The 23542-nt window shown below is 41.6% G+C and overlaps 1 protein-coding gene across 3 annotated transcripts in view; it reads left to right on the top strand.

Annotated features, from left to right (window-relative positions):
• znf385b (zinc finger protein 385B) overlaps positions 1-23542 on the top strand; it is a 210200-nt gene that overhangs the window by 129846 nt on the left and 56812 nt on the right. For all 3 annotated transcript variants that reach the window (XM_017469946.3, XM_047156209.2, XM_047156207.2), the window contains one exon: positions 8663-8805. In XM_017469946.3, coding sequence (XP_017325435.1) covers positions 8663-8805 — 143 coding nt within the window. The remainder of the gene's footprint in view (positions 1-8662; positions 8806-23542) is intronic.

The following is a 23542-nucleotide window of genomic DNA, read 5'->3' as shown; positions in this document are numbered from 1 at the left end:
TTTCCCAACAAATCCGACTTCACACCCCTGACCCATCACAGAGCTGATTAGTACCATTTTATTCATGTATTTATTTCATTTTCTGACTCAATAATCATGGATAAAATAAAAAATAAAAAATCTCATGCACTTTAGCTTTAACTAAGAACTTCAATATGAATATCCATGAACATAAAGATATATTGACGTCAGTGCAAATGGACACGCCCATTAAATAATGTTTATTTAATTCAACAATGAAATAAATCCATCACTGATCATTAACTGAATTAGCTTCAGTAGGGTGTAAATGATGGAATCCACCACTCAGCCTCCGTAATTAACTCCAAGGACAGATTAATCAGGGCATATTAGTTTATAACGATCAATGTTGAGATATTATTGCTCACGCGTGGAATAAAAAAGGTCCATCAAGTATATTATAGTATTATATTATATATAGCCATGACGAACCAGGAGAACAGCTTCAGTGCTCCTTGGCATTGATTCTACAGCTCTCTGGGTTGAGATCCGCTAAGTGTGAAGGCCAAATCATATGATTAACATCCTCATCAAAACATTCAGTGCGCCCTTGTGCACTGCGGATGGGGGCGGGGACATTCTGGAAGGGACCACGCCCAACAGTTTCATCCTAGGTTGAAGTGATCAGTCAGGAGATTATTCAACTGGTTCTAGGTGAAGCAAGTGAGGTGTGCTTTTTTTTGTTGTTTGTTTGTTTGTTTGTTTGTTTTTTTAAAAAAACAATAGAAATAACATTGTTTTTTTTCATTTGGATCTGTCTGTAGTATGCTGAAGTATTGGCTTTTGGGGGGGAAATATGTGATTGACATGGATGCTCTGATTTTTTTTTTGTGTGTGTGTGTGTATGTGTGTGTATTTTACTGCGTGTAGAGTTATATTAGAGTACTGATTCTGAAAATGTCTGTGAAAGAAGTGTAGATGGGGAACAAAGCAAAAAAAAAAAGAGAGTCTATATTGGAATCCTAAGCAGGCGGATCGGTAAGACGTGCACAAGCTTCTGTGATATTTCTTCAAACACTAATCACAAACAAGGCTTGCTTCGTGAGAGTGGAAAGCAGAGCCGCCGTGTACTTGCAGCCTGGCTGATAAAAAAATGAAACAAGTAATTAGGAGAGCAGTCATCATGGGTGATGTATGAGATATATGTAACATTCATACAGATGGCCTGGGGCGAATAATAATCGTGTGTGTGTGTGTATGTGTGTGTGGATGTCTGCATTATTATACCTGTAGCACCAAGACACACTTTTACAGCTGGAGACCAAACAGAACAGCAGTGTAATTACAAAAGCAATGTTGTCGCTCTCTCTCTCTTTCTCTCTCTCTCTCTCTGTGTGTGTGTCTGAGATTCTCAGCAAAATGACCATTGAATGTTGATCCCCCAGTATATGATGTAGCGCATGAAACGGACAAGGAACCTAAACAAATAAGAGTGAGCAAAGGTGAGAGAGAGAGAATCCTGAAAGATCAGTGACGTAGTAATTTAACAGGAACATCTGTACATCTGTTCATTTGTGTAATTATCCAATCTGGCAATCATGTAGCAGCAGCGCATAAAATCATGCAGATACAAGTCAAGAGCTTCATTTGATGTTCATATCAAACATCAGAATGGGGAAAGACGGGATCTCCGGGACTTTGACTGTGGCATGGTTGGTTGTGTCAGATGGGCTGGTTTTGAGTTTTTCCAGAAACTGCAGATCAACTTGGATTTTCACACATACCAGTCTCTAGAGTTTACAGCGAATGGTGCGAAAAAACAAAAAACATCCAGTGAGTAGAAGTTCTGTGAATGGCTAGCCTGGTTCACCTGACAGGAAGTAACTCAATTAATCACTCCTTACAACCGCGGTGAGCAGAAATGCATCTCGACGCACAACACATTGAACCTTGCGGTGGATGAGCTACACCAAAAGAAGACCACATCAGGTTCCACTCCTGTCAGGAACCTGAGGGTACAGAGGGTACCGGGTCACCCGAACTGATTGCGTAAGGAAAATCAGTTAGGGGTTGGGGGAAAACTCCACCAAAGCAGACTGAGTTGAATCGACAGAGAAACAAAGAGAGACAGTATTTTCACATTATTTAAGGCTTAATCTGACTTTTTAAGTACTTAAAGTCCCTGCTTATTTATTCAATTATTAATCATACTGTTCAGTAAATACTATTCATTATTTAGTAAGTACAGTACAATTAAAGGACTAGGAGATTTGCTGTAAAGCAAAAATACTCTGGGATGAGACCTGAATAGTGTGTTATTTAATTAATTTATTATTTGTAATGTGTAATGTTATTAGTTGTGTCAGCAATGGCCTTGCTTTAGTTAAGCGTTATCACTGCTTTTGAAAGCAGGTCTAAAATCTGCAGAACGAATGGAAGAGAAACTGATTTGTGATATTTTGTGCTACATTATTTGTTACATTATTAGGGTAGGTCGTCTTCTTATTCTTCTTCTTCTGATCGAGGACAGTCTCGACTACCTACACAGTAATTTTGGCAGTAATGTGCAGATTAAACAGGATGTAAGGGCGTGTCTCAGAACGGCTTGATGTATTATTGTCACACGTAGAATACATCCTTAGGGAATATCCTTCGGGCCAGATAGTGTCTTTAAAAAAATGTCTTCATTATTTCCACTATTCTCAGCACTAGGATCATGTTGATATTGTTAATTGTTTTGTATTATTAATCATTAAATGAGGATAATTATCACCTTGTCAGTTGCTTTGCCGCAGCAGTTTAACTGCACTGCCCAGCTGTGTGTGTGTGTGTGTGTGTGTGTGTGTGTGTGTGTGTGTGTGTGTGTGTGTGTGTGTGTGTGTTTGTGTGCGTGTGTGTGTTTCAAGTTCTCTATTTGGACTCCCGAGTCACAAATCACCAGCGTGACTCCTGATGGAGGCTGGTTGGCTGGTTATTGAATACTCTTGAACTGTTGCTTTGCTTGTCTACACACACACACACACACACACACACATACACGCACTGCTTTTATTTCAGCACTTATCAAATATCTAATTTTGAGAAATTACCTGCCATTAAGACTACATCATCGTTCAGTAACGTGAGCCCAAAGTGGTGTGTTATTACTGACTTAGAGCGGTAGGGTCGATATAAAAGGTCTACACACTCCTCTTAAAATCGCAGGTTTTTGTGGGGGGGTTGAGTAAAAATAAAGTTAAATCAGGTCAGCTCAGTTGCTATATCAACCAGTTTTGTTGTAATATCATATTATAATGGGGCATGTGACTGTACAATCACATTCAAAACAACATCTCAGATCACTTCACCCCAAACCATGTGGCAAAATGTAGTTTTGATGAGTCCAAGGTAGAACTTTTTGCGCACACATCCAAAAGATATGTTTTGTGCAAAAACAAACCAGATTATTACCCAATACTCATGGTGAAGCATGGTGGTGGCAGGATCATGCTATAGGGGGAGGGGCTGCTGCCTCTGCTCTTCAGCAGGAGCTGGGGCTTTAGTCAACGTGGAGTGGAGAGAATCATGGATAGCTCCAATATCAATGTATCTTGGCAGGCTGAAGATGAAGAAAAATTTCACCTTCCAGCATGATAATGACCCAAAGCGCAAATCCAAGTCGAGAAAGATATGGCTTCAGAAAATGATCAATGTTTTGGATCAGAACCCAGACCAAAATCCTAATGAAAACCTGTGGAATGATTTTGAAGATGGCTGTGGAAAAAGATCTAGCCAGATTTATTTCAATTTCATAATTTTTAAAAAAATGTTTTTTTTTTTTTTTTTTTTAACATCACTGCTATTTTAATCGGGCTGGGTGGACTTTTTATACATACTGTAGAATGCCAAAAACGAGTCCGTATCAGAGGCTGGTTGGAACTGACATGTTGGTCTTGAAAATAAAATATACGTATATGATCACTACAATCCAAAGTGAGTGGTATTGTACAGTAAATAGGTTATTTAGATACAGATTCTGAATTTTTTTTTTTAGCCAATCACTTCTGATTAAAATGACACCTTTTTGGAAATACATACAGAATCAGTAACATTGGTTTTGATTTGACACACAATAACCCCTCTGTTTGAGCGAAAGGGAAATATTAGTGTATTGGTGTTTGTGAAAAGTGTGACGTCCTCATCCAAGGACAACGGGTTTATCTTCCTAATCCCAAAGTCTTCATATGAGCACCTCTTAGCATATAGAAACCATTTTCTTTGACTCAATCTTGTCTCCACGGTAATATGACACGAGTTCACACCAGGTTTTCGACAAACAGTTCACAGCTGAGGCAGAGTCGAATCCTGCACAGAGCTGTAAAAGTGGCCTAGAGCAATAAAAGTATGAAGAAAACTATAACGGAGTGTAAGACCGATTCAAGAGAAAATAAAAAGTGCACTTTGGGCTGTGCAAGAAAAAACAAACAAAAAAAACACACCTTGGTTAAAGAACAAGCACCAAGAGTATAAGTGGTTTAAAAAGTAAATAAATATGCCTTTTAAAGCTAGTAGTAGCTTGCAGGAGAGTAGCAGGTAGCATGTAGAACCACCTAGCAACAGTATTTCTGATTTAGAGTAATTGTTGTCCGCTATCTTCCTTATACCTGAGCTGCTGGAGTGGACGTTGACGATTGGTTAGTGTCACTGTGATTGATCGCGAAGACAGAGTATGCCCCTCCCACCCAGAGAGCAAGGCCAATTTTGCCCTGTTGGAGTCCTGGCCGTAGATTGCTGTGTCATCATCATCATCATCACCCTCAGGATTTGATCACCGGCTCCAGTCTGAGCCCTTTGTAACAGTCAGAAGTACAGCTGTACAAACCTTTAAGTTTTCCAACACGGGAGTGTCTTCAGGACAGAGCTGTTTCGGCTTTAGGGTTTCTCAGTAACATGACAACTTAGTTAAAAGGAGACGCTGGTGTTCAGAAGACGTGGGACGCCTATAATCACGTGGGTGATATCATTTACTGTACATCCTAAACAAAAAAAATTGATTGCTTAGTGGTTAACACGTTCGCCTCGCACCTCCCCGGTTGGGGGTTTGAATCCCGCCAACACCCTGTGTGCACGGAGTTTGTTTGTTCTCCCCGTGCTTCGGGAGTTTCCTCCTAGTACTCTGGTTTCCTCCGCCAGTCCAAAGACGTGTTGTAGGCTGATTGGCGTTTCCAAATTGTTCGTAGTGTGTGAATGGGTGTGCGATTGTGCCCTGCGACGGCTTGGCACCTTGGGGTCTAGGGTGTCCCCTGCCTTGTGCCCCGAGTTCACTGTGTTAGGCTCCAGGCTCCCCGCAACCCTGAGTAGGATAAGCGGTATGGAAGATGGATGGAGATTTCACTGTTAAAACAAGATATCAGTTGGGAATTTTTGGTTTCCTGGAACAAAGACGAACATTGTAGGAAAAACATATCTTTACTCTCTCGTTATAAGAGCTGTTTTGCTGGCTTTATTTTTGCCGAGTGATCCATGTGCATGAGCAGCTCTGACAGCGCCGAGCAATTGATTTCAAATAACGTGTCATGCTTTTTACCCTGAGGACAAAATCTGATGGGGGGGCACATTTCTTTGCTATTACATTATTTTTTGGGCAGCAGAAACACACAGATTTGTATTTGTGGTTAGAAAGTGAACTCCAGTGTTCCTTGGATCCTGGTTTGCCGTGGTTTGATTAGTGCATATAACTAATCAAGTATATTATTTGTATGAAGTATGAATATTTAACCCAGCATGTTAAATATTCACCATCGGTGGACTGTGGCGGATCGTCGAGGTCTTTTTTTTTTTCTTTTTTTTTTTCCCCTCTCCTTGTTTTTTTTAAGCAGCAGTAGCTCTGATGGATGATCTGGCTGGTATGGAGTGAAGTGGAAGATCTTGTCCCTGCTGCATCAGCACAGATCTCATGGTGTTCTTTTGGCGCTGGAGATCCGTGCAGCGTGATTAAGTGTAGAAGAAAACTCTTTGTGCCATGCCTCTTCTTCTTCACAAAGTATTTTCCAGAGACGGGAAGGAAGAAGTTCGTGAGGAAAGGTGGTGGAAATGTGAAACCCAGAATAAGACTGGTTTGTCGGGGGAAATGCGGTGTTGTGTTTTGTTTTCCTCGTACTAAATCTGGAGGAGACTGTAGATGATCCCTGCATTGTGGATTTATGGATTCATTTGGATTGGGGGAAAAAAAGGCTCTTTTTATGCACGTGTTTTTTTTGTTTTTTGTTATATGACCTGTTATATATATTTTTTTTCATGTTTCATGGCATAATGTTAAACCCCGTTCACACCTGGCATTAACATGTGTCCTGGTTTATCACACGTACAGGTGTAAACGAAGTCAAATTTGTCTAAGACGCACTGTGATCCAGTTATTCAAACCACATCCGGGGCCTAAGACTTTTATAAGACTATTGTTCTGAGTAAAGTGTTTGTTGTGAGGTGAGCGGCTGTGGCTGAGGTGGTAGAGCGGGTTGTCCACTAATCGTAGGGTTGGCGTTTCGATTCCCGAAGTGTCCTCGGGCAAGACGCTGTGCCCTAAGTTGCTTCCGATGGCAAGCTAGCGCCAAATGAACACTGTATTATACATGAAAAATATTTAGCATTTTGTGATTGTTCCTCCCACAGCATCGCTTGAATGTTGAAATGGTTGCAGTCCCTTGTTGTACCATGCTGTTGTGTTTTCACACTTGCCCCACAGTCAGGATTGATTCTAGGCTTGTTTGGGGGCGGGGCTTATAATCGCAGGTTCGTGTTCATGTTGAAGAATTCTGCCATACAGTATCTCACAAAAGTGAGTACACCCCTCACGTTTTTGTAAATATTTGATTGTATCTTTTCATGTGACAACACTGAAGAAATGACACTTTGCTACAATGTAAAGTAGTGAGTGTACAGCTTGTGTAACAGTGTAAATTTGCTGTCCCCTCAAAATAACTCAACACACAGCCCTTAATGTCTAAACCGCTGGCAACAAAAGTGAGTACACCCCTAAGTGAAAATGTCCAAATTGGGCCCAATTAGTCATTTTCCCTCCCCGGTGTCATGTGACTTGTTAGTGTTACAAGGTCTCGGGTGTGAATGGGGAGCAGGTGTGTTAAACTTGGTGTCATCGCTCTCACACTCCCTCATACTGGTCACTGGAAGTTCAACATGGCACCTCATGGCAAAGAACTCTCTAAGGATCTGAGGATCTGCAGCAGCACGGCCAAGACCAACAGGACAGATTCTACTCGGAACAGGCCTCGCCATGGTCAACCAAAGAAGTTGAGTGCATTTGCTCAGTGTCATCTCCAGAGTTTGTGTTTGGGAAATAGACATATGAGTGCTGCCAGCATTGCTGCAGAGGTTGAAGGGGTGGGGCATCAGCCTGTCAGTGCTCAGACCATACGCCACACACTGCAAATTGGTCTGCATGGCTGTCGTCCCAGAAGGAAGCCTCTTCTACAAATGATGCACAAGAAAGCCTGCAAACAGTTTGCTGTAGACAAGCAGACTAAGGACATGAATTACTGGAACCATGTCCTGTGGTCTGATGAGACCAAGACAAACTTATTTGGTTCAGATGGTGTCAAGCGTGTGAGGCGGCAACCAGGTGAGGAGTGCAAAGACAAGTGTGTCTTGCCTACAGTCAAGCATGGTGGTGGGAGTGTCATGGTCTGGGGCTGCATGAGTGTTGCTGGCACTGGGGAGCTACTTCGGAATGCCTTCGGAGACTGGGCTGCAGGGCAGTATTCCAGCATGATAACGACCCCAAACACACCTCCAAGACGATCACTGCCTTGCTAAAGAAGCTGAGGGTGAAGGTGATGGACTGGCCAATCATGTCTCCAGACCTAAACCCTATTGAGCATCTGTGGGGCATCCTCAAACGGAAGGTGGAGGAGCACAAGGTCTCTAACATCCACCAGCTCCGTGATGTCGTCATGGAGGAAAGGAAGAGGACTCCAGTGGCAACCTGTGAAGATCTGGTGAACTCCATACCCAAGGGGGTTAAGGCAGTGCTGGAAAATAATGGTGGCCACACAAAATATTGTCACTTTGGGCCCAATTTGGACATTTTCACTTAGGGGTGTACTCACTTTTGTTGCCAGCGGTTTAGACATTAATGGCTGTGTGTTGAGTTATTTTGAGGGGACAGCAAATTTACACTGTTACACAAGCTGTACACTCACTACTTTACATTGTAGCAAAGTGTCATTTCTTCAGTGTTGTCACATGAAAAGATAGAATCAAATATTTACAAAAACGTGACGGGTGTACTCACTTTTGTGAGATACTGTACATCACTTTTGTGCGTGCAGGTTTGCAAAATGGTAGGCACTAGATTAATCAGTTTGCTGTTTTTATTTTTATTTTATTTCTAATTTTAGTTTTTTATAGAATAGAGACATAATGAGAATAACTTGCTCTTATCAGTCTATCCATCTCTCTCTCTCTCTCTCTCTCTCTCTCTCTCTCTCTCTCTCTCTCTCTCTCTCTCTCTCGCTCTTGCTCTCTCAAGAAAAAAGGATGACAATTTTATGTTCCATCGACTACTCGTTCTCTCCAGATTCTTTTCTTGGGTACTTTTATATAATTTAATCCACGCATGTTCCAGTGCCTCATAGAACCCCATTGTTCCTAATCCGAGCAAAGTCATTTTAACGTGTGTGTCTCTCTTTCTTTCGGTGTCCTACAGGAAGTTCATGCCACAGTAACACGCTCCCGGCTCTTGTGCGTACGCCTCCTCTGATGATGCAGTCCACGCTGGACATGAAACCGTTTATGCCTTTCCCCGTGGATGGATCATCTCCTGTCGGTCTCTTCGCCAATTTCAGCACGGTATTACTCTCTCTCTCTCTCTCTCTCTCTCTCTCTCTCGACTCCTCAATATGCTGGAAATAAGCCGTGCACCTTATTCGTTCTCGAGTAGGCTCGCATTCACTCACCACAAACAAAAGCATTTCTGCTTTATCATTGAACATGAAACTTTTTTTGAATGTTCTTAAATGGCATTAACAATTCTGAACACTTTGGCTCACAACCGCTCATCATTCAGCTCCCGTATTTAAGAGTAAGAGGTAAGTTCTTCACAAGAAAAATCATCTCTGCTTTATCGCAGCTTAGTCGATTTCTTTTCTCCTTCATTAACGTTAGATGCGGAGCCTAAGGTCCGTTCGCTGTCCACGCTCGTACAAGGCACGGAGAAGTATTTTCTCGCCACTTGCGCAAACCCATCACAAGGCAGAATTACACACACTCCCTTCCTGTGTCTCTGTCCCTTCCTCTGTCTGTCTCAGTCTCGTCCTCTGTCTCTTCCTGTGTGCCTGTGTCTGTCTCTTCCTGTGTCTCTGTCTCTTCCTGTGTGCCTGTGTCTCTGTCTCTTCCTGTGTGCCTGTGTCTCTGTCTCTTCCTGTGTGTCTCTGTCTCTTCCTCTGTCTCGTCCTCTGTCTCTTCCTGTGTGTCTCTGTCTCTTCCTATCTCTTCCTCTTCCAGTGTCTCTGTGTATCTTCCTGTGTCTGTCTCTTCCTCTGTCTGTCTCTGTCTCTTCCTCTGTCTGTCTCTTCCTGTCACTCTCTGTTCATTTTGCTGTCATGTCTCTTTTTATCTCTTTTCTTTTCATACTTCCGTAGTCCCTGTCTCTCTCCTTTTCTTTTGTTTGTTTGTGTCTCTCGCTCGCTTTCACCTCGTTCTGTCTCTCTCCCTCTGTTCATCTCTCTATCTGGCAACCCTGATTTCTCCATAATCACCTCCTCTGCTTTATACGGATCCTCATTTTATTGTTTTGACATTAAAAAAAAACCCTGACATTCACAGAATAATGGTGTGTAAGGCTTGATAACAGTGATTTTGTGTAATCCAGATATGAATGCTGAGGCGGAGGTCAGTTTTTAAAGCAGCACGATGTCCTCGCTGTGTCCCCTCACATACAACCCTGAGTGTTCAGCGTGCTGTGCAGTGTGGCGCTGGTGGAGGCTAGTGCTGACATTGTTCGAGAGGGTGTGTGTCTCTGTGTGTGTGTGTGTGTGTGTGTGTGTGTGTGTGTGTTTGATGGAAGCTGGGCAGTGACACCCTTCAGGCGCAGATTGAGCCCATGCTGTCTGTGCCTCGGGATTGAGAGGCTGTGAAATCGATTGGAGCTTTTATCTGCTCGGAGCAGGAGCCATGACCGGGAGCTCCATCTCATCTGCGGGGATAAAAGTCACATCCACACTGTTTGAGTTTTCCTCAACTCTCCGACCTGTCAGCCCTCTCACTCCTCTATTCCTGTGTCTCTCTGTCTTTTTGTGTCTCTCATTCGTCTGCCTGTCTCTTCCTGTAACTCTGTCTCCCTGTGTTCTGTAACTCTCTGTGTCTGTGTCTCTCTCTCTCTCTCTCTCTCGCTCTCTCTCTCAATTCAATTCAACAAGCTTTATTGTCATGACCGTATACATGTACAGGATTGCCAAAGCATTACAGGAATGTACAACTGTTTATTAATGATTTATTAAATACTGTGTAAAAAAGAAAAATGTACACAACCTAGAAAAATGTAAACATAAAAAAAAAAAACCAGAAGACAAGCAGGACTGGGTGTGGGTGGGTGTGTTTGGGCGTGTGTGTTTGTTTGGGGGTGTATTTGGGTGTGTGTAGGGGTGTGTGTGTTTGGACGCGTGTGTGCTTGGGGGTGTATTTGGGTGTGTGTAGGGGTGTGTGTGTTTGGACGCGTGTGTGTTTGTTTGGGGGTGTATTTGGGTGTGTGTAGGGGTGTGTGTGTTTGGACGCGTGTGTGTTTGTTTGGGGGTGTATTTGGGTGTGTGTAGGGGTGTGTGTGTTTGGACGCGTGTGTGCTTGGGGGTGTATTTGGGTGTGTGTAGGGGTGTGTGTGTTTGGACGCGTGTGTGTTTGTTTGGGGGTGTATTTGGGTGTGTGTAGGGGTGTGTGTGTTTGGACGCGTGTGTGTTTGTTTGGGGGTGTATTTGGGTGTGTGTAGGGGTGTGTGTGTTTGGACGCGTGTGTGTTTGGGGGTGTATTTGGGTGTGTGTAGGGGTGTGTGTGTTTGGACGCGTGTGTGTTTGTTTGGGGGTGTATTTGGGTGTGTGTAGGGGTGTGTGTGTTTGGACGCGTGTGTGTTTGGGGGTGTATTTGGGTGTGTGTAGGGGTGTGTGTGTTTGGACGCGTGTGTGTTTGTTTGGGGGTGTATTTGGGTGTGTGGGTTTAGCTGGTTGTGGGTAGGTTTTGGTGTGTTTGGGTGTGTGTGTTTGGGTTTGTGTGTGTGTGTTTTTTGGTCGTGTGTGTGTGTTTTTTGGTCATGTGTGTGTTTGGGCGTGTGGGTGTGTGCTTGGGTGTGTGTAGTGGTGTATGTGTGTGTTTGTTTGGGGGTGTATTTGGGTGTGTGGGTTTGGCTGGTTGTGGGTAGGTTTGGTTGTGTGTGTGTTTTTTGGTCGTGTGTGTGTGTTTGGGCGTGTGGGTGTGTGTAGTGGTGTATGTGTGTGTTTGTTTGGGGGTGTATTTGGGTGTGTGGGTTTGGCTGGATGTGGGTGGGTTTTGGTGTGTGTGTAGTGGTGTGTTTGGGGGTGTGTGTGTTTGGGTGTGTGTAGTGGTGTGTGTGTTTTTGGGTGTGTGGGTGTGTGTTTCGGTGTACTCAGGATGGATTTGTGGAATTGTGTGTGTGTTTGGGTGTGTGTGTGTGTCTGTGTGTAGTGGTGTGTGTAGTGGTGTGTGTGTTTTTGGGTGGGTGTGTGTGTGTGTGTGTGTGTGTGTGTGTAATCTCAGCTGCGTGTTTGTCCTGTTGTGTAAAGTTCTGGTTTGTGACTGGCCCCCAGCCCTCTCTACCGTACAGCAGAATGGGTTCAATGACTGATTCGGATCATTTGAAGCCAGATCCGAGGTGGGAGTTGGATATGGATTAGTTTATTTCATTGTGTAGAACGACCTGCGTGCTTTCTCCATCAGCTCATTCACTGCTGGACTGACAATTCCAGTGGAATTCATTTTCAGTCCTAAGTAATTGTATCCTTTGCCATTTTCTATCGCGTGTGTCCCTAAAGTGAAGCATGAGTTCTTCTTTGGAGTAATTTAAGAAGAGCTTTAATTTATATGAAAATTCGGTCTCCATTATAAGGGCCAGTCATCATGGTGTGTGTGTGTGTGTGTGTGTGTGTGTGTGTGTATAGTCAATTGTAATATAAGATTTTTAAGATTTATTAAAACAGGGCTAATGGTGTTCACAGGTTCATACCTGATCATGAACACAGGGGGAAAAACAGAACACTTTCTCCCTTTTTACACTTGGCTGTTTCATGCATCTTGACTATCACGATTATATCCTGAAGTCTAAATGCACGCACACAAGACGCATTTGGAACAGATTTAAAGCATTTTAACCAAATATTCGGGAGAGAAGTGTTACTCTTGACAGCCAGGTCCTCTCTTGAGAGGTGACGCATGCTATGCTAGTGCTGATGTTGGCGCTTTTAAAAACGGTAGCGAGATCGATCCTGCATTTGACTACAGCATTTACCTCTCTTATTTCCAAGTAGGAAAATCAAAAATCAAACTAAACCCCCTCTGGAATTCCTACTTGGAAACTCAGGATGATCTCCTCAGTAGGGCAGGCGGTATTTCCTGGTCAAATCTACAGCACTGCCTCGACAGTTTGCTGTTTGAAGAAGGGAAATATACATTACATCACTTATCACAGGTAGCTGGTTAGCATGTTGCTAACAAAAGACATACATGGACTCCATACATGGCTTCGTGCCACATACCGAAGTGTCCTTGGGCAAGACACCGAACGCCAAGTTGCTCCCGATCGCAAATTAGCACCTTGCATGGCAGCTCTCCTACCATTGGGGTGTGTGTGTGAATTTTCCAAACGAAGACGACCACTGAAAGTTTCTGTTCAAATAGACTGATTTGTCCGACCAGAGGTGCATTTGACTGCAAGTGTTAAAATCTTTTTCAGGGTAGATTCTAGAATCATGGCGCATGGAACGATGGTTACAGGGTCGAAGAGGGAAGGTGGAGAAGATGTCAAATTTGAAATGAGAAAAGCCTGTCTAAATCAGAAATATCCAAATGGAGTGATGTACTGTGTGATGGTTGGGAACTGGTGGAAATTTGGCTCGTCAACTTAGGAAAGTATTCCAGCTAACCGAACCCAAAAAAAAACAAAAAGCTTTATTTCAGCGACTCCAGGGTTCTAAATATCACCATCATGACTTCTGGAGCAGATCGTCTGTTACATAAATCATAAATTATATCAATTATTTAGCTGAAGGCAGCTCAGCAGAGCAGAGGCTACAGGCTGCAGGGCTACAGAGTGTTTACAAATGCTCATAGATTGTTCATGTTGTTTACTCTGTCTGGACTGATTAGCGACCTGACAACGGCTTGTTTTAAAAAATAAAATAAATTAATGCAAAGAGAAGTGTGTTTATTCTGCCAGCTTCAAGTACAAAACAAGTGTATCTCATCTGTTCAGAGTCCACGACTCTAGTCAAAAGTTTTAATGTGTAACACCAGATGAAACAAAACCAAAGGAGTTCATATAGTTTAGTCATAAACATAACATTTAATAGTTTAACATTATAAGGTGACTGTTGCAACCATTCCGCTGTGTAGCTGTGACTATGAAAATGCTACAAACCTCCCTCACCATTTTGTCTGAGCAGAAACGATGAAATGTGTGCTTTTGCCTTTGCTGATAGCTAACAACCTCCTAATGTTGTGCAAAGCGTTGGAGTTTGGTTCAGATGGCTCTCGGAACCTCTTAACCTAAATAATATGTTAAAAATCTAAATATTAAATAAAAAATTTTCAAAAACACGGTCGGGTGACATGCCTGGAGATGGCTCCTGAGATTTGTAGGCTAGTGTTTGCCCGTTTAACACTTACCTTTTTTTCCCCCCACAAAGCCGACATATCTCTCATTAGGCATGAATCCTAAATGTTCCCAGATCACCGATGTGACATTTGGTTTCCCAACAAGGTCCGTCGCAGCGGCAGAACCCGAAGTGAAATTCACCCGGCTGGATTTTGCCGGGCTCAAACAAACTAACAGACAACACCATATAAGGCGTTTGTTTATGTAATTTGTGTATTAATATAAAATCTCCCACTATATGGTAGGTTATAAAAACAAATTAATATTGCAACCATTATTGTTGTTGTTATTATTATTATTATTATTATTATTATTATTATTATTATTATTATTATACTTGTATACAAACCTGTACTTGTCATAGTGCCCACTCAAGCAGAAACATTTAACGTAGCGTGTGATGTGACACCACCACGGTGGCAAACTACCACCGTGGTGGTGCGGTTGTCATGGCCACAGTCACAGCCCTATCCCCAACCCATGTGAAAGAAAGATTATCAGATGACTTTTGTTCAAAGACGCCTCACAATCGCGTTTCAGGAGAGATTTAATTGCTGGCGTGATTTCCAGCACATTTTGATAAATCTGCGGCGCTTTGGTGTCTGGCGTATTTTACCGAGCAGCTGATTTATCGCTTGGCTCCGAGTTTTAAGACGCACCGTTTACTCGGCTCGGGAATTTCTGGAACGCTGCGAAAGGGAACAGCGTGTAAAGAATGCCGTCTCTTTTGGAGACGAGTGCGGACGTGCCAGGATGGATTTTGGCATTTTGATGTAGTTGGTAATCGACTCGGCGTGTTAGTTGTTCCGTAACACTGCACAATCTCAGCAAATGAATAAAGGGCTTTTTGAAGCCTCGCTAACTCCCCGTCTTTTTCCGATTCCCTCTGTGTCCATTACTGTCTTTCCATCTCCCGTCTCGGTGCGTCAGTGTGACGATGACCCACTGTGACACTTCTTCGGCAGTTAGTGCTGTCAGCATCTCTTGCACTCTCTGCTGCTGTCCAGCTCCACTTCCCAAGCGCAAAAAAAATCAGAGAAACATCATAATTGCTGCATAACTGTCAGCTCAAATCAAGTGCAGCTCCAAGCTGCAATCACGCCGCTGCGAAACGAACATAATTACACGGCCTCCTGAAGTTAATCACCATCGTCTTTAACAAGGCTCTGAGGAACAGATGGGTTCGGCAGCGACGCGTCTCAATTGCAGGAATTTGCCGAGCGCCTCGACGGTAATCGCCGACGTCGATGTCTTTCGCTTCTAAACATCAGGCCGCAGCAGTGTTATTATGTTATTTTGTTATTTTGTTTTGATCCGGTTAAATCCGTGTTGTTCATTTTCAAATTTGATATTTTTAGTTCCGCTTTAATTTGCGCCTAGCTTTTCGTTTATTTTATTTCTGTCTTATTTTTCATTCCAGGGATGGATCTGAAATTTGTAGGTTTTTTTTTTTTTTTTTTTTTTCCCCCCCTCTGTAATCCTATGAAATGATTGCACTGCAAATTGTGTACTGTGCTTTTGACATGTTCAAGATGTGATTAAAGCACCTCTATCGGTCTGAGTGTAAGAGTGATACGTGGTATGTTTCAGCAACAGGGCGAATATTTCGATGTTTCTGTAACAAATGATCAGCTTGCGGTTGTGCATACAAAAACGCTACAATATAATATGATAATCTTAATAATAATAATAATAATAATCTTTAGCTAAAATATTAAATCTGCATACAGGCGTGAGCCAAGTCACTTTTTCAGATCGTCTATATTTCACACCCTGGTTTATAGCTTTAATGCAAGACTTTGATATCAATTTTAGCTTCATGTATTATTTTTTTATTTTGTCCAAAATACTGGCCAGTATAGTTTATCAAATAAACAAACCAACTAATGAATGAATCTGAGTCTTAGCATTATCAATGCTTTTGTTAATATATGGATGGATAAAACAACACATTTTACTAAACAGTTCTGCAAGTCTTACCATCACAGACAGACAGACAGACAGACAGATAGAATAAGCCAATCTTGATAAACTGTTATGCAATCTTACCATCATTGAATAAATAAATAATAGATGGATGGATGGATGGATAAAATAACATTTTGCCATACAGTTATGCAATCTTACAATCATTATTAAAGTAATACATTAATAAAGAGACAGACAGACAGGTAGGCAGACAGACAGATAGAGAAATAGAGAGAGAGAACATGATAGATAGATAGATAGATAGATGGATGGATAGATAAACTGGTATGCAATCTTACAATCATTATTAAAGTAATACATTAATAAAGAGACAGACAGACAGGTAGGCAGACAGACAGATAGAGAAATAGAGAGAGAGAACATTATAGATAGTTAGATAGATAGATAGATAGATACTGTTATGCAATCTTACAATAATTATTAAAGTAATAAATTAATAAACTGACAGACAAACAGGCAGAAATTTAGGTAGATAGACATATAGGCAGACAGGAAGACAGACAGGTAGACAGACAGACAGCTACATAGAGAGTGAGAAAGAAAGAATAATCCAATTTTGATAATCTATTATGTAATCTTACCATCATCATTGAATAAATAAATAATGGATGGATGGATGGATGGATAAAATAACATTTAGCCATACAGTTCTGCAAGTCTTACAATCAATATTAAAGTTGTACATTAATAAATAGACAGACAGAGAGAGAGACAGACAGACAGACAGGTAGATAATATGTTGATGTATGTATGGGTTTGCTAATGGTTTATTTTATTTTTTTAATGCCAGCACACATTTAGTGATTTTCCTCAACCCTCTTTTCATATTTTATTATATTTTTCAAAGCAGTGCTACAAAATTGAATGCAGCGGTGTACTTTTAGCAGGTTCTGGTTCATTCTTAAGGGAATAAATAAGCGTACTGGGATGTACCGCTTCACGTAGCACATACAAAGAGCCAAGAGACGGTACGAGGGGAAAAAAAGAAAAATATATAGGACTATGTAAATGTTGTGTGTTGATACGCTAGACAGGATTCGATTTCCATTTCGGGAGTCATTCCGTGTAGATAAAAGACAAACGAGACCAAAAAAGTTTGAATCTGCACCGTCTACTCTATGGAACAGTGTTAATGTTATGCATAAAAACACTGTTAGCAGATTGTGTTGCGTTTCAAACACAACTTACTGCAAACAAGTTCAGGACTTTCTCACGTCTACATGTTTGTTTTTTCGGAGCACAAAGTGGAGAGATTGTTATACAGCTATTGTATGTGACAGTCTAGGGAGGGGGAAAGAATATGTAGTGCTAAGATTAAAAACAAACAACAACAACAAAAAAACTCAGAATCATTAAAACAACTTTTATAAGTACAATATGTTCGAACTGGGTAAATTAAATGTAATGGTCCTGTCTCTGGCTTAAAGTTCTCAGGAATGATTAAATGCTAATTTAATCATTTAACACTTTCTATTTCCCTAATTATTTTTGCTTCAGTGTCAGAAGGTTGTAGGTTCAAATCCCAACCCTTTGAGTGTTGATCTGAACTCTGCTGGCCATCTGCTCGGAAATACGCCTAAACCGAGATATTAAGAGCACAGACGAATTTTTTTTTTTTTTTTTTTTAAAAACACCCTAGCTCTTTTTTCTTCTTCTTTTTTTCAATCTTCTAAGAAGCTATCGAGCGTATTTCTCCGAGTCAGGAGCGGGAAGGTGGAGAAGGGGTGCAGTAAGCGGTGACGTTCATCAGGTCGCTGATGATTTTGTGGATGAGCAGAGTGCTGTGAAGGGAGATGAAGTGAAGGTGATTGCAGTGGACTTGCAGTTTCTTTTTTTCTCCTCTCTCTCTGTCTGTCTCTCATTCTCCGTTCTTAGAATCAATACTATCAGGAAAAGAGCAGGCTCGACTTGGAGATCACTCATCACCAAGGTCACGGATCGCTCGCACCAGGTTACGCTGCTATCAAGGTAAAACGCCGAGACGGAGAGACAGCAGGTCTGACAGTCGTGTCGGGTATATAAATCAAATCACGGGTTTATAGTGACTCATACATGCGTAGTATACACGCTTATGCACATCAACGTTGTTGATACGTAATGGCTATTTTTACCAAAATCTAAGATGTAAATCACCTCCAAATCACTTGGGATCATCGCTGTAATTCAGCATCAATCATTATCCTGATTTCTGTAGACTGTTTGATTTTCAGTGCAGCATGGCTGTGGTATTTCTTTATAAACTTTCTTTTTAAACCTCCAAAGCGTTTTTTTTTTTTTTTTTTTCATTGTGCCAGACACAAAAACAAACATTTTTTAAATTGAAGATATTAAAATAATCCAAGTCTGTGTAAATCAAAGAATATTGCTAAGAATATTTTCTTCAAGTATTGTATCTTGGTCATCAACACCTAAGTTTTTCTTTATAAACACATCAGAATTTTTTTTTTCCCCAGTTAAAATGTTTTTTGTTGTTTGTTTACTCATAGCATTCCTACTCGTGGACAATTCATTTACTGTATAATATACTATATAATACTATTTAATACAAGTGATATTTTACAGAATGTCAAAATTTGAATGTATTTTTAAGTAATAGTAATTTTTTATTTTTTTTTTAAATGTAAAGAAAGTAGATATTTTATGCATGAGGGTTAACGCACGCGTTCTACTACATTATTGTTTCTATGGTAACGGCTTGTTCAGAGCGAGTTGTGTGCAGGACGCTGGACGCCATGTAATCTAATCCTAATAACAGACTAAAAACGAAAGAAAGAAAAAAGCGAGGGGAAAAAAAAAAGAAAGACGTCCGACGGTGGAATTGTTGACGCTTTCTGTGAAGAGATGTTTATTTAACGTGTGTGGAAGGAGTCTCCGGTGTCAGTGCTTTGTGAACATCACGGGTACAGCTGGATGTTTACGTTTTCCCCCACAAAAAAAGTCTTCAGGATGGAGAACTTCAAGAGAAAGCGAGTGAGAGAGTGACTGATTATATCTGCGATAACGTTAGTGATGACGGGAACGAACTTGGTTCTCTCTTTTAAATGTAACTGTAAATGGATAGAAAGTGTGACGCATGCATGACCTTATGTTTTTTATTTATTTAAAAAAAAATTTTTTTTTTAATCGTTATTGCCGGTATTGGAAAATAATCTTTGTTATTTTGACAGGGGTGTAATATTGGTATTTCACTGTTATAAGGTTCTATCTGGGTATAGACTGAATAAAGGTAGAACCTGAAAATACTAAGATGACGACATTCTTTCCTTTCAGATGTCTTTATAAATAGTGAACTTCTGCAAAGCATCAAGGCAGCTGCCTTCTGTGGAAAAGTGTGGCACCATGAAATTAATTAAATGAGGAATCTGTTCATTGTTGGCTATACAGCCCTTACTAACTCTGATCTGAAGCAAACATGAATATGAAAGACTGCTTAAATTTAATCATGGATACCTAGACATGGCTGCTGTCTACAGTCACAAAAGTGTGAGATTGGGTTGTGCACAGAGACTGGAAAGAAGTTTTTAATAAAAGAACATAGTAAGAACCGAGAACTAAGGCCCCATCCACACGTATATGGATAGTCTTGAAAATGTAGTTCTTACCCCGGTGGATTAGTGGTAGCACGTTTGCCTCGGACCTCTGGGATCGGGGGCTTGAGTCCCGCCTCCTCCTGTCAGTTGGCTGATTCTGTTTCCAAATTGTCCATAGTGTGTGAATGTGTGTGTGTGACTGTGCCCTGTGATGAGTTGGCACTCCGTCCATGGTGTCCCCCGCCTCATGCCCCGAGTCCCCTGGGAAAGGCTCCAGGCTCCCGCACGACCCTGTGTAGGAAGCGGTACAGAAAATGGATGGATGGGTGGATAGCTCTTACCCATGCGTTTCCAAAACCGTACCTGTCCACACCAAGACCGTTTTTTTGAAAATGTCTCCAAAACACAAGTACGATTTGAAGCCGCTCAGGTGGTGATAGTTTTAGTACAGCTTGTGAATACGTCTTGAGGAAAGACCTGCAAGTAAAAAAAAAAAAATTCATGTACTTCAGTGAACATGACACTAAAGATACAGGACTCATAAATAGCTAATAGCTGTGTATCGAGCAGTAGAAAAGGAGAAATGCAGAGAAGAAAAAAAATCGTCAACAGTGTCACGGTTGGCCAAGAGTACTAAAATGAACACAAGGAAACATCGTTTTTGCCGTTGTCCGGAAATATTTGTGGCCGGAAAGTCCAAGACAGCAAAACTTGTAATGCTGTCTGGGTGGGAGGGGCATACTCTGTCACCCCTGTCAATCACAGCGGCACTAGCCACCCACTATCGTGGGTGTCTGTGACTTCATGTATGTGGAAGAGGGCAGATTCCTCTGAGAGTTCTTACACTGCCCTTTGAGGCAGCATGAGCAGGAATCTGAAAGCATGTGGTACTCATTTTCCACCAGCATAAGGCTGTTCTGTTTCAGTTCTCCAACACCATGCACCACACTGATCATTAAGTTTCTCTAGACATATTTAACAATCTTAACTTATCTTGTTTTCCATCTCAGGGAATGGTGACTTAGTGGTTAGCTTGTTTGCCTCGCACCTCCAGGGTTGGGGGTTTGATTCCCGCCTTCATCCTGTGTGGGTGGTGCCTGCATGTTCTTCTCGTGCTTCGGCGATTTCTACCCCCAGTCCAAAGACATGCATTGTAGGCTGATCAGCATCTCTAAATTGTCCGTAGACTTTGACGAGTGAATATATTTGGCACCCTGTCCAAGGTGTCCCCTGCCTTGTGCTCCGAGTCCTTTCGGATAGGCTCTCGGTCCCCCCGCGACCCTGTGTAGGATAAACAGTACAGAAAACGGATGGATGGGTTTTCCATCTCACCTTTTCCTGAAAGATGTTTTTCCTCCTGACCTGTCTGTCTTCCTCTTGCGCAAGGGTCCTGGAAGTCGTCGATGACGTCAGCTGTGTTTTGTTCACCTGAACACACAGGATGTGGCTCTGTAATTGGAAAATCAGTGGACAATAGCACTCCTCCCCCTCTCTCTATCACTCTGGCTTTGAGTGACAGCTGAGGTCGATCACATATGGATGGGTTGTTTCCATTGAATTTTTGTTAAAAATCAGCCAAGTGAAGCAAAATCAGTCCTAGAGCAGATCTGAACTACTGAACCCATTTTAACACTATTGTGAGAACAAAAAAAAAAAGAAATGTGCCGGAAGGACTGGTTGTGGAGATGAAGGCTGCGAGGTTTGTCTGTTCTGCGAAGAGAATCGGAGGTACAGTGCAAAGAAATGTAGCCGTGTTTGTTTTTATTTTTGCAGTCCCTAACAAACATTTTGGTTTGACATGCCACATCGTTTCTTAGAGAAGCCTATTATCGTGCTTACATATTTGCCCTTGTTCTCCCAGTTGAATAGACGGATACTAAACCGGATTCAGGGATTTGCTGCGCGTGATAGCAGACGAGTTGGATTTCCTCTCAGGATACTCAGGCTGTTTCTGAGGGCTGTGCATGTTTGTAGTGACCTCGGGGACGGGGTTGGGATGTCGCAGATCCCAAAAATTTGTCTGTCGCAAGGAAATCAGAGCTAAAATTATATCTAAAATTGACCTAAACCTCGCCTTAAGTACATATGTTTTGACGTACTGTGGAAAGAATAAATAAAACCGACTTGACTATGCAAAACTGGTACACTAGCCTTATAGCTCCAGTCCAAAACTAAAGAAACCAACCTCATATACCAAATTCTGCTTGGTTGACAGGGAGAACTGTAAACTTTTTGTATTTTGACCTGACTGTTCTTTTAAGCGCTTCCTTTCAGCTGTCACACTCACCATGAAATGGTTTATTCTGGAGATCTGTCACCTTTTATCACACATTTTCTTTTATCCGTATGCCAACTTCAACACCTCAGAAAAGTGTAAAAACATTATAGGATCCTTTGCTGCTGGTTTTTTTTTTTTGTTCTGGTTCCTTTAAGATTTTCATGAGTTCACAGTTTGTATAAAGGCAGGAATGTTGGCTGAAGGCTCTGAGGACATTGCACAAGTGATTATTAAGTGATTAGTGATCACTGACTGAGATTTTGCTCAGTCCCTCAGTGAAGATCGGATTTTCACTTAACGCTAATCGGGTTCGAGCTACCCGTTTTGATAGCAGACTGCATTAGTGACCTCGTCAGGCCGCACAAGTCACTTACTCATGCACCTACACACATACACATGCACGATTCTTTATTGAGCGTCCGTCTCCAGACTAACTGCAGCGCCCAGTGTGCTCTAGTTTTACAACCTCTATTTGTTCAGACTTTATTAAAGCCACAGGGAATGTAGTGTACAATATTAAAGAGGTCTGTGACACCAAACATAAGTGAGTGCTCTATTAAGTATCCAGTAAAGTGAAAACAAAAAAAGAGAAAATAATAGAATGATGAAACACTGTTCAAATACCTGCTGAACCCACTTTTCAGACCAATCTGAGAACTCTCCTAATGGGCGTGGCTTAATAGTCCAATGAGCTTGCGTGATTGACGGCTCTCGTTTTCAGATTCCTAGTCTGGTTCATCATTTAAGTAAAAAAAAAAACATAACAGGACAAGCAGAGAGATTGCTTAACCCGCTGCTCGATTCCGATTGGTTACTAGGTGTTTATTCATTTTCTAAAACAGCAGCTCTTAATTCCGGCTACGCTCGTTCTAATACGTTGTGTTTCTATAGCAACAACTTCGACAGGGATTTGTACAATGGATGGATATTTTTTTGTGTGTGTAATCATTGATACAGTTGAGGTCAACCCCCCAACCCCCTGGCTCTTCATGTATCGTGTCGCCTTCTTGAGCACCAATGAATTTTTTTCAACTTTTGTAACAGTCGCGTACGAATCTCTCGGTCGTCTTCAGTGTGAAAAGATGGATCTCGACATCATATAGATGCTGTTGGAAAGGCGTCAAATATGCAGAAGATGCTGGAAAAGTGAAGAATGTGCAGGACCTGGAGGATTTTTCTGAAGAACAGTGGGCAGTTTAACTGCTCAGGACAAACAAGGGACACGTGAAGAACTCTCACAAAACATAAACACAGTCGTCGATCATCCAGGTAACGACACACAGTGTTACGAATCGAGCGTGTGTAAACTTTTCAACTGGTTCATTTGTGTAAATTCAGTTATTATTGTTTCTTGTGGACTATATGTGAACATCTCTCATGTGAAATAACTGATTCAGGACAGGACTAAATCAATTTTTGGAAGGAGTCTCAAGTGCTTTGTAAATCTCAGAGTGTACATTTTCCGACACTGTAAAGTCTTTAGGGTTGAGGATTTTGCTTTGAATCAAGCCAGACCATGTCACCCAGTTGTAGATTTATTTTCCTACAGTAAAGGGTGTCTCAGAAGTCAGGAGCCAACGAGAACGGTGTCGAGCAAATAACGTCGATCTGAATACGTTGCGTAAAAAATCCGCAAAAATATGTTCGAGAGACAGAGTAAATGCATAGAGTGTAAGGATGAACATGTAGTTCATATGTTGTAAATAATAAATAGAAAATGATGCATATGTATATGTGAACTAGCGCTCACTAGGTGTTTTTTGTTTTTTCTACCGTTCTGTGTAATCTCTAGACAGATTCTGTCGTGTGTGAAAATCCCAGGAGATTTCTGAAACAATCAAACCAGCCCGTCTCACACTTACAGACGTTCCACAGTCAGATTCTGGTGTTTGAGCGGAACATTAGCTCTTGACC

This window comes from Ictalurus punctatus, chromosome 6 (assembly GCF_001660625.3).
Source record: "Ictalurus punctatus breed USDA103 chromosome 6, Coco_2.0, whole genome shotgun sequence".
Lineage (NCBI taxonomy): Eukaryota > Metazoa > Chordata > Actinopteri > Siluriformes > Ictaluridae > Ictalurus > Ictalurus punctatus.
Note: the sequence above shows the minus strand (reverse complement) of the source record. Positions and strands in the feature narration are given on the sequence as shown.